Source organism: Limulus polyphemus, unplaced genomic scaffold (genome assembly GCF_000517525.1).
Source record: "Limulus polyphemus unplaced genomic scaffold, Limulus_polyphemus-2.1.2 Scaffold29, whole genome shotgun sequence".
Taxonomy (NCBI): domain Eukaryota; kingdom Metazoa; phylum Arthropoda; class Merostomata; order Xiphosura; family Limulidae; genus Limulus; species Limulus polyphemus.
In genome coordinates this window covers 29,485-41,571 of record NW_013665639.1, presented here as the reverse complement: position 1 = coordinate 41,571, position 12,087 = coordinate 29,485, and the positions used below count along the sequence as shown (strand labels likewise).

Below are 12,087 nucleotides of genomic sequence, written 5' to 3'. Positions count from 1 at the left end.
TTTAAGTTAAAGTGACTGTGGAAATTCTGTGTATTGCAAAGTTGTATTGAGGAAGAATGGCAAATAGACAGATATTGAGACAGATAATTAAGTCAAGTGAGCAGTAGTGACCGTAAGTAAAGTGTGTGAATCGTTGTGAATTATAGCGTGTGTTGAAGTTAAAGTGACTGTGGAAATTCTGTGTATTGCAAAGTTGTATTGAGGAAGAATAAACTAGTTTTATTTAAGAAAGGACTGGTATCACTGACGTTCCTTGGGAAGAATTTATACCGGAAATTAACAAACAAGTAGATACGTAACAGTATTATGCTCCACCAGCTAAGAGTGTTCTATTGACAACCAATTAATCAGTATTCCTTCTGACACATCCTTAAACAAGAAAGTAAATTAAGCTAATACTTATCACAAAAGAATAATAATTTTATTTAGACATTTTTCAAAACTGTATAAGACACAAAGGAACTGTTGTTTAGATAAAATATAAAACAATGGGTACAGATCTAATATTACACCAAAAATGTATGTTTCAAAACTCTAGATGCTAACGGGATGAACTGGAGCTTGATTTCTCTGTACGCCTTCTACGAACTGGAGATCTTGATCTAGATCGTCTTCTAATTGGGGAACGATGCCTAGGAGGTGATCTGTAAATATATTATAAACTTGTTGGCTAAGAATTTATGATTGGATTTTAAATAGAAAATTGTAAATAACATATTATTTTCAAAAGTTTAAAAACATTTTTGACACTTATTGGATATCTAGTGTGAAACTGAGTGAAGGATATAAGCTGTATTGAAAGTTTTATTAAACTATAACTTAAATTATACAATAAACAAATGTTACTTACCTACGACGATTGCGTACACGAGGAGGTGGGGAGCGTCTCCAAGGTAGGGGTGGACCTCTACGAGGTGGAGTTGGTGGCCTAGGAGGAGGAGGTCGAGGTTTAGGTATTAAAACAGGTGCTGCTGTAACTTCTTGCCCATCTATTTGTCCTAGAACATTTAAAAAATTATTAATCAAATAACTGTTCTTTAATATCAAACACATAACAAACTGGTCCATACATAAACATTTTACTAGAATATTGGTATTAAAATTCTTCATTTGTATGCTTAAGATCAGAGCAGTTGTTACTGAACAATAAAAATCTAACTCATATTAATTAAAGAAAAACTTGAAAAAAGTTTATCAGGCATTTCCAATTTGTCCAACTCTAATCATATCTAAAGCTAAAAGCTCCCAAATTACCAAGCATGAAAAAGTTAGCATTTTTCTACACTGAAAACTTATTTTCAACAGACACTTACATATGCTCACATATTAGATTTTCCTGATTTTGTGCTGCCCTCTATATGCACAATTTTTTTGCTTACCAATAGCCTGGCTCCCACCTAAACTCACTTGTTTCTAAATGCTATTACTGCACTGTAGCATACAAAAACCCTCCTAGCACAGCTGACTCCCTCTATACTAATTGTTCAATCATCACTTCAAGATTAGGCAAGAAAAGAAGCACTGGAAGTGAGGAGGATGGGTGGGAAATATGAGAAGAGGTAAGTATCTATCAGAAATACATTTTCAGTTTTGAAAAATGTTAACTTCCAATAAAATACCTTAACTTTGCTCACACATTAGCTAGAATAACACATTGAAGTGGAGGAGATACTGGTGCAAAATTGACCTAGAAGAACCCATGAAGCATGACACCCGACTTCATGAAAAGTGTGGGGGCACATCCATGGGAGACCACACTTCTTCTGTACCAAGGTATACTCTTTGCCCATAATGAAGATAGGTGTCATCAAGTCGAGCAGAAAACAAGCACAGTCCAGAATCTGGGTATAGAACATGAATGTGCCATATGGTGTAGTTTGGCTAGGGCACGTCAGACTGTAGGTGGTGGATCAACTCCAGTCCAAAACCAGGCAGTATCAGTAGGAAGAGGGTTCCAACCATCTTCACCTTCATACCAAAAAGCAGGAAAAAAAATGAATTTCCATTATTCTATCCTAGGTAGCGCCCATGTGTGCTGACCCTTCACACACACAACTCCAGGCCACCCAGGAACCTGATATCCGGACAATGGTAGAATGGGGGAAAGCATATATGATGGGTCCAAAACCTGGCAGTGTCAGGAATTTTTCATCCAGTCTGCAGTAGGAACAGGGCCCCTATCAACCACATAAGTGAAGACTTGTGTTGGCTAATCCTGCATATACCCAACACCAGACCACCAAGGAAATTACATCTAGGCAGTGGTAGGATGGGGGAAACTCATTATTTAATTTCTGTACTGCATATTGGTGTATAGAACACATTTTAAGACCATAAATAAATGCCCTTATAACACCAAAATGCTGTTTTTATTTAATTAAACACTCAATGTTTCACTTTACAGCTTCTTCAGGAGCATTCACTAAAACACACGTTTCACTTTACAGCTTCTTCAGGAGTGTTTCGGTTTGTGTTTTAGTGAATGTTCCTGAGAAAGCTGTAAAGCAAAACTTTTAGTATCTAATTAAATAAAACCAAGATTTTGGTGTTATAAGGTGGCTTATTTCTAGTATTATGATGGGGAAATGCCAGTCAGAAGGATAAACTGTATATGGTTGGTCACCTCCAGTCCAAAACCAGGCAGCATCAGAAGTGTTTTGTCTGTTCTGCAGTAGAAGAAAAGTTCATACCATCTACACCAACAGAACACCACTGCCACACTCTCAATTGAGTGGAACTGTCACACTCAGGATGAAGCCTCCATGGTCTATTACCCCAGTGGCTAGGAACTGGTGAGTGGTAAGAACTCCCATACCCCACTCGAAAAAGGGGATGAAAGCAAGTTGGGGTGTGTGGAAGAATGGAACACCTTAAGATGGTGTAATGAGTGAACACAAAATCCTATTTTGAAAAGCAGACGAGTCCCAATTTATTCAACTAGGACCAGAGGAATAGGTAGCCATCCTGACACTGCTTTACTCATGATAGTCCATGAGTAGGTACGGTCTGGATCGGACCTTCTTTAGCAAATAATATACCATGAGGAAACCTCTAACAATCTTGTGGAACACTCCATTTCGTCAATAAGCATTACAGACCTTAATGCCATTGTGGTGCGAAGTTAAATATAATATATACCTTGGCAGGCACCTCATGCCACTAAGATAATCAGGATCAGAACAACAATAAAGGCAAGAAATGGACAGAAGGGAGATAAGAGTGAACATGCTGTCACTCTTACAAGTTGCAGACATTTTTTGAGAGAAAAGCACAGTCAAGATAAAGAAGAATATAAGAATGATGGAATAGAACACAGAGCATCATTGGCATATACGTCAGATCTCCCAATGGCCACAGGCACAAAAAAAATATGAAATGGGTTTTACGTGAAAGATCATATAATGAAAAAGAGGCCAAAGGTTGAAAGGGAGGAAGGGTAAGGGTGTGAAGAATAACATTCAGGTCCCAATCAGGCAGGATATGAAGGTGAAAATAATGAAAGAGTACAGAAAGAAATGGCAAGGAGAAGACTTGCTTAAAGTGGAAAAATAGGAAAGTATTTAATAGTGCTGCCCTGTAGCCAGCAATGGTTGAAAGCAATAAACCTTATGTTGGACAGCCAAGTGAAAAATTCAGAAAGATGCAGGAGAGAAGACCAAGAAAGGGAACAGCCACGATGCATAACCCAACTATGGAATATGTGCCATTTTCATTAATAGACAAGGAGGGAAGAAGAATAAACAGAATGAGAAAAAAAGGAAGGTTACATGTGAAGAGAGTCCAGAGCATCTCACAAAGGACTGGACAAAATCCATATGGAAGACAGAATGTTGATACCACCAGATGTGAGAGGGAAGATCAAGGTTAACAGAATAAGGATCATGACAGAGGTAGAGGAAGAGAAGATCAGAAAAGCTTCAATAAAGGAAACCATGGCTGAGCCAACAAGTACAGAACAATAAAGAGTACTTGACATGAAGTGGTCTTAATAAGGGAAAACACACAAGAGTGAAGAATAGGAGGGTAGGTGTAAAGAAAAAGGCTGGACCAGTCATGACTGAATGCATTCACAGTCAGAGCTGCAAAATGAGGAACAGGAAAAGTTTGATGTTGAGATGAGTGGCAAAAGCACCCACAAGAGGAGTGTACAGCAGCCTGAACACCAAAAGATCAAGATACCACTCCATAGGTAGTATCTTGTCAGGTCATGAGAGCTGATCTGCTACAAGATTCAGGGCACCCTGGATATGACAAGCAATAAAATGTACTTGCAAAGAATGGGCCCAGAAAAGTAAGTATACAGTGTGAAAACAGAGAATGAGACCTGGTGCCCCCTGATGATTGATATAAGAAACAACAGTAGAGTTGTCAGTATGGATCATTATTAGACATCCACGAACCATAAAAAGAAAATTATCCAAATCTTGAAATAATGCTAACAGTTCCAAGAGACTGATATAAAGGGATGATTCATCATGTGACAACAGACCTGAAATCTCTTGCAAGTCCAAACATATCCCCACCCCATTATGGATGCATCTATAAACAAATGGAGGTCAAGATGAGATGGAGGAAGAGGAACACCTGCTGTGGTATTAGCTTTGTCAAGCCACCAAGCAAAGGCAACTTGTAGGGAAAGAGTAAGTGAATGGTGGAGGACAAGGGTTCCTAAAAAGAGATAGAATCTCCCACACAGTGAAGTAGAGGAGGATATGACATTGGAAACCAAGTTTTTATTTCCCTGAAATGAAGTGGAAGAAGGCTGAGTCCTACTGACTGAGAAGTGAACTGAATGTGATATTTAGTGGGTGTGAGATGCAATGTCTCCAGTTTGACCAACAAACCTAGATACGCTGAGTCTTGATGGAGGAGAAGAGTATGGTCATAGGAGGCTTGTTGGGACAAAGCCAAAAGAAGCCAGCTGTCCATATAATAGCAAAAGGCTTTGAATGTGAAGGGCAAAAGCATTGACATCCCAACAGAAAATGTACGGTGCTGAAGGGTAGAGCACAGCATTCAAACATCTGAAGAAGGTAGAAAAACCCATTCAATAGCATCTTTCGCTAAGAGTTCTAATACTGCTTCAGACAGACACTGGAAACAAACCAGGTCCCATGGAAAAGGAAAAGAGATGAGAAAGGAAAACTGAGGAAGAAGAGAGAAAAAACGAAGAGTCAGCCCCTCTCAAATGGGTGTCAAAGGTCTGCAAATCAGGCCAATCAGGCCTCCACCATGCCAAAAAGTAAGGGATAGTCACTGCCGATATTGATGGTACTGAAGACGATGGTGAGAGTAATGTCAGATCACAGCAGAAATACAAGAAGGGAGAGGAAAGGAAACTAGAGGATGAGAAACAGTAATAGGTTTAGAAGAGGTTTGCGATAGATGGGAAATCAGACAAGAAATGGAGGAGTGTTGGCATGTAGCCTCCACACAAGATTCCAGTGAATTCGGGACTCATCGATAAACAGACTGGGAAAGGAAAAGAGCCAGACAAAGATCCTGGAAATAAGACGCAGGCAAATGCACTTGAGAAAATAGGGAGTCCCTGCTTAATAAGTCTCAAAAATAAATCAACCATGTATGAAGATATAAAGCAGAAGAAGATAAATGAGCCATTGTAGAATAGACAACAGAACAAGTATCCATCGAAAAACCCTCAGGTGAATGGTGGATAGCCTCAGAAAGCTGTTAGATTGAAGAGAGATATCACAGTAGAGTAGTAAGAATAAGACAAAGATAGAAGAATTGGGCTGGGGAAAGAAAAAGTGATGAGAAAGGACCTGACCACCATGCCTAAATAAAAGACTCCAAAGTCTGTGAGTAGAGAAAGGTAAACTCAGCCTGATGATAGGCTAAGGCACGTGTATCTGCCAAATGAGAAGGATAAGACATGCTGGCTCCAGCATGAAGATGAGAGAAGAATTGATCAGTGTGGACTTGAATATCAGGAGAAAGGGAAAAACAAAATAATCAGTAGCAAAGCCAGAATGCAGCAGGGAAGTGGAAGAATCATAAGACACAGGACAAAGGAACAAAAGGTAGAACAACTAAGAAACCATATCCACGAAGGACAAGGTAGATCAATGGCATTGAATTGAGAAGGTGCAGCAAAAGCAGACTGGAGGGAAAAGGCTTTCAAAATCAGTCCTCATAGACGGAATCAGAGAGAAGGGAATATCTGTCCGCAGGTCAGAAGACAGATCAGGCTGCATGTAGGACTCAATATACTATGGCTGACACATCCTGACAGACAAAGAGGAGCCTGAAGCCATAGTTGTAATCTGTCTAGCATGAATAAGATCATGTGGATCAACTCTAGATGAAGTAGTAGTAACATGAACCTGTGAGTTCATAATGTGGAAAGGAAGCAAAAGCAATCAAAATAATCCTTCCAAGACAAAGACAACAACAAAAATGTTGTCAGTAAATAAAGTATAAATCAATGGCACAAGCAAAAAAAATATGCAAGTTCCAAATCAAGAAGAGATGATTGAACAATCAGTACAGAGGGAATCAGCTGCACCAGGAGGGTGTGTTGTACTCCTATCAGTGGAGTGTTGTTGCATGAGCATTTGCATGCTACAGTGCTACAGTTTATAAAAACATGCAAGTTTAGGTGGGAGCAAGGCTAGTAGAAAGTGAAAAAAATGCACATATAGAGGGCAGCACAAAATTTGGAAAAGCCAATATGTGAGTAGAGGTAAAGTAACATAGTGGAAACACTATTTAACATCACTTAAGTACAGACAACAGGATATTAGATATTTTCTTATATGTAATTTCAGTTTCTCTTATTACCCCCATCCATGTACTTCATTGCTTTTTCAGCTTCATCTGGCTTCTCAAACTCAATGTAAGCAAATCCTCTGGTTATGTTGCTGTTTGGTCGAACTTTTGGCATGTCTACATTTTTTATAGTGCCATACGTGCTAAATATTTCCATTACATGCTCTTTAGTGATGTTTTTGGTGAGTCTACCCACATGAATCTTTGTTGGCCGAGGAGTGGGACTTTGTTTCCTTCTTCGTGGAGATGGTGACCTAGAATATAGATGCCACGTAAATCATGTCAGTTTCTCATTAATTGATGTTTACATTTTTTTTAAATAGTAATAAACAATAAATTAAAAACTATACAAATTTTAACACTCGTAAACTTTATATACATTTGCAATTAGAATTCCGACACTTTATAACTTTCAATCTTTTTAATATATAAGCATGAACTAGAAACCCTGCCTTTGGGTTAAGATAGCTGGTTATACATACAATAATCATCACACACAATGATGTAACATATCCAACCTTAAGACACCACTTACTGAGAACTTGCACAAATTTATAAAAGCAATTTCTGTAAAAGATGGCTGTATGTTTTTTAAAAGCTTTAAGTAAATGTATTAATTATCTAACTTATATAAAAAGCCAGTTTGTACCACATCACGTTTGATTTCTTGAAATTGGAGGAGTCATAAAAGCCAAAATGTATTTATCCAGATAGAATAGTTTAATTACTGCCTGCTTATTACAATTTTAGTGATGGATGTGCAAGGGGTCCATGAGGGGTGCCATGAAATATAATAAGTGTAGTGAGTGTTGGTATAATAAGCCTAGAGTAAAGATGTAGTGTGGGATCATCTAGCCTAGAGCCAAGTTCATAAAATTTATCATGAAAGCAAAAATATTGATTCAATTTTCAACTTAAATCTTTTCTGAATTAAGCTATTTTCTGTTATATCACCAATGATTTTAATAAAAAACAAACCTCTTCAATCAATGGAGACTCTAAATTAAGAAATCAACAAACATTTTTCCAGTTTTGTTGTCTATACATTTCATTTTATATTTTCAGTACATATACTAACAACAATATTAGGTTATACTTTCGTTGCTAAGCAACAGGACATAAAAGCCATTGTTGGAATGTAGTGTTATCAAAACACACTGGGTTTTCTATATATTAGAAGTTGTTAATCTAACTGATTTTTACCAATAATTATTCTATGAATATGCCAGGAATCCATTTCATGAATGATCATAATTTTAATTGGCTCACAAAAGATGTTCGACTACCTCGACTGCACTTTTCTGCCTCTCTGTTAGTCAAGCTTGATTTCACAAAATTTATTTATTTCAGTTAGCTATGAAATGTGAGGTTAGGGCATACTATGGTGTGGGGGTGGTAGTACTTGCCCTGTCATTTTTGAAGGGCTATACGCTAGTATATCTTAAAATACAATTCATTCTTTTTTCTATTCTAGCATTTTCCAAACTTTCTATTACAGGTATCACAGATATCTTTATCAGTCAGAGCATTAGCCTTTAAAAGTCATTATCATACAGCATTCAATTTACACTTAATAACTTGATTAAAACCAGGCTCATCAGGTTTCTATCTTCTAAATGTATCAAACACAAATTGTTTACCAAGAATACACTCTTAAAGTGTAAAATTTCAAATTAAATCATTTCTAATAATCAAAAACTAATTAAAACTGACATTTATAGCTAAGTGTACCAAACCTTACAGAAGATTTAGTCTTAAAACTAGTTTATAATGTGTTACATTCACCTTGAAGAAGGACGTTTTTTCTGATCCCTTTTAGAAGAAGAATGCTTTGGTGACACTGAAGATGAGGAAGATGAACTTGATGATGATGATGAACTAGAATGAGACCTTGACCGTGACCCTCCACTACTGCTGGAACTAGAGGAGCTTTCACTACTGGAAGTTGAACTCCCACTAGATGAAGACCTTGATTTGCTTGGTGAGCTGAAACAATAATATTGTTTATTCTACTGATATTCAATTTCATACATTAAAATTTTAAAAGCCATCATTTTTATTGCATTAGGCAGCTGTTTCTTTTGAAAATATCTCACTCACAAACTATGAGTAAATGTACAAAATTTGTAACTGCTTAAACATGTAATAATTTTGGAATTCATGATAAAATTTAATTACTTAGAAATGAAATATGTCAAGCTTCAAGAGTTTTATTTTGTAAAAAAAAAAACAATCTCGATTCACAAATTTGAAACATTGAGCTATGATGCTAGACATATCCAAAATACATTCGAGCCCTTTTTAAAAAGTAAATGGAACATAAAAAACACTTAGGATCTTATTGATAAAATACAAATGAACTAAGAAATTCATAAAAAACTATAACCACAACTAGAAAGACCTAGCAAATGGTAAGCATAGGACACCATATATTGTAATATAAATTATTCAGATAAAAATGCAACACCTCAGCAATAAAATGAAATGACACCCTTGAGCTAACAACTCCCTGATTCATGACAAGAAATAGATCTAATTTCTCCGTTTCCCACTTATTCCACCCCTTCTGCATAATTTTGCACACAATTTTCATCTACATAAAATAACTAGGTATATTCAAATATTAAGGACCCTCTGTCATCATACACATTGGCAGGCTATTCATCATCATCTATTACGAAGTTAATACTTCTATTTGGCCTTTATTTTAATAGTTGCTAACCAGATGTTAACATACTTTCTCCTTTAAAAATAGGAAAATCCAGTAAATCGATAGTCATGTACTTAACGATATGCAAAATGCACCAACAGGGGCCAAGATGGGAGAAACATACATAAACAATTATCAACTGAAGACTACAAACCACATGCGATTGGAAATTTCAAAATCAAGGCAATTATGACAATAACGTAGAATACATAATTGTTTGTAACAGATATCTAACATTCCATCGCTTTCTACAGCACCACATAGCAGTGAATTACCTCTTTGGTACCATTTACCTCAAAGGTAAAGAGCACAACAAACTTTGAGACGTGTTAAAAAAATTGTACAAGTTGTACGGGTAGAGAGAAGGGTTAAATTATAACAGAAGTAAGTATCTCTTTGAGCTTCATTTTAATTCTGAAACATTAATTTAAAATATGATCCTCGACTTTCATTATAACTTTGAACTAGCATTAAAGTTGGGCAATTAACTTGATTAAACAATTACCTATGAGCATCAATTAGTGTCCTATAAAATAATCACTTAATTGAAATTATGATTTAATCAATTAATGTAAAAAATAATCAATTAATCAAATATTTCCATTTATTACTGTTTTACATTATTTCAAATGATCCCAACAATTAATCAACCATCAAATTAGCCCAGCTCCAGCTCCATACCCATGTTAAAAAAGAGAGAAGGGAATGAGAAATGCATGTTATTCATGGGAAAGGAGAAACTTGCTGTGCTGCTATTACCTGAGGAAGCAGAACATTAGAGGTGACCTGTAGCTTATCTTAAAATGCAGTTGCAGGGAAAATGATGATGGCCTCACATGCTCTAGTGAGAGTTAAGCCAAAATGTTTGGAATTGGTAATTAACAAACATGTATTTTTTTAGTGTTTTTTATGGTACATATCCATAAACTAATTGTTTTGTTTCCAATTTCTTCTCAATCCTGTTTAAATTTATATCTTATTGTTCTTATTTTTGCACTTCAAGGATAGTTTGAATTGCTAAACAAATGTTAGTAGGGTCTTTCATACTTTAAACTTTCTCATTTACTTGTGTGAGTAACAAATATTAATATAACAAAATGACTGGTAGTAGACCTACGACAATTGGCTTAAATCATACAATATCCCCCATGGCTCCAATTCCTCACTAAGAATTTCTGGATTATGCTTATTCTATAGTCTTTTAGTAGCAAAAATAAAATCAAAAAAATTATAAAGCTGAAAATGATGGTCCCACACAAATAAAGAAGGCTTTCATATAAAGCAAGTATAACTATACTGAATTCATAAGAACTGGTAGTTTTTTCTGTGATATTTTTACAGAACAATGGATGGGACCTTAAAGGTTGTTATAGTAGACCTAGGTTGTTTTGAAATGACTTCAAGGAGAAAGCATTAGTGTGATAATTGTCCAAACTTTAAGGACACATTTTAAGCATTAAAAACACTGAAACATATAAATTCCTCAATCCAATTTTGAGACAGATTCCCCAAACTGTAACATAATACCTAAATCAAAAGGCTGTAAGCAGTTTCAGAGACCCTCATTGAATATTACTATTGAGGGGTTCTTAAGCTCATTCTTAAGCTTAACATATTTTCCCATACTTCCACTTCAAAGTCCTTCACACTCCAGTTAATCTATTGATGTTATTCAAGATTTGATATAATTTGAATCTGACTTCACCTTATTCTGACAGTTTTTTTGTTTTTTTTACTTATTGTCCATATTTAAATGTTTTGCTATTAGTGTATTATCAGGTAAAGTATGTATTTTCAATCCAAGTTATGCTCATTTTATTTGGCAAACTCAATAATGTATGTAAGCAAACCGATGTTATTCAACAGTTAAAACAGGCTTACAACTTATGGAGATGCAAAAGTGTAAATTTTTTGTTGATTTGAAATTGGCCTAGTTTAGTAATCATAAAACCTTATTTGCTCCTTATCTTCAGCTCCACTAATTATTATTATTAAGTTTTCAGTTGTGATAATGACAACATATTGTCAAAAATGCTGAGCAATACTAAACAAGTACTCAGGTTTTCTAGTATGTTATTTTATTCCATCTAGTGGTAGATTGTATATATATTCCACTGCATAGCAAGGATGCATGAATTTATAAATGACAAATGACTGCTTAGACATAAAGTAAAATAACTTTGATATCAATTGAAATATATATCTAATCTGTATTTGTGAACAAATCCTGTCCACAAAAGAAATTAGCTTATTTTTACCATATTGTAATTGTCTGTTGTATCATACTACCACCACAACTAGTGTCTTGGACACAACAGACTTCAAAGATTTGAGGATAATAAGCTTATTCATTTCATTTACATGTACTATTAATATAAAAACTGTTAAGTTCATCAACCTTAAAAAAATTTATTTCTTAAAGAAGCAAAAAAAAATTGTTTGTAATCCTACAAAATCATGTTTATCTAGAACTTTTAGTAAACATTAAACAATGTCAGAACAAAACTATTATTATGTATCAGCTCGTTTGTTAATATCCGGTATAAATTCTTTCCGAGGAACTTCAGCAATACAAGTCTTTCTTAATT

At 35.4% G+C, this 12,087-nt stretch overlaps 1 protein-coding gene across 4 annotated transcripts in view; it reads right to left on the bottom strand.

Annotated features, from left to right (window-relative positions):
- Positions 1-399: 399 nt before the first annotated feature.
- Positions 400-12,087, bottom strand: part of LOC106459656 (RNA-binding protein with serine-rich domain 1-A-like) — a 38,905-nt gene continuing 27,217 nt past the window's right edge. For 3 of the 4 annotated variants that reach the window (XM_013919298.2, XM_022386303.1, XM_022386294.1), the window contains exons 4-7: positions 8,575-8,775; positions 6,802-7,043; positions 851-998; positions 400-644 (exon numbers count right to left, since the gene is read on the bottom strand). In XM_013919298.2, coding sequence (XP_013774752.1) covers positions 542-644; positions 851-998; positions 6,802-7,043; positions 8,575-8,775 — 694 coding nt within the window. In that variant the 3' untranslated portion in view covers positions 400-541. Of the gene's footprint in view, positions 645-846; positions 999-6,801; positions 7,044-8,574; positions 8,776-12,087 lie in introns of those variants that run through there. The other variant, XM_022386306.1, reaches the window with a different exon arrangement.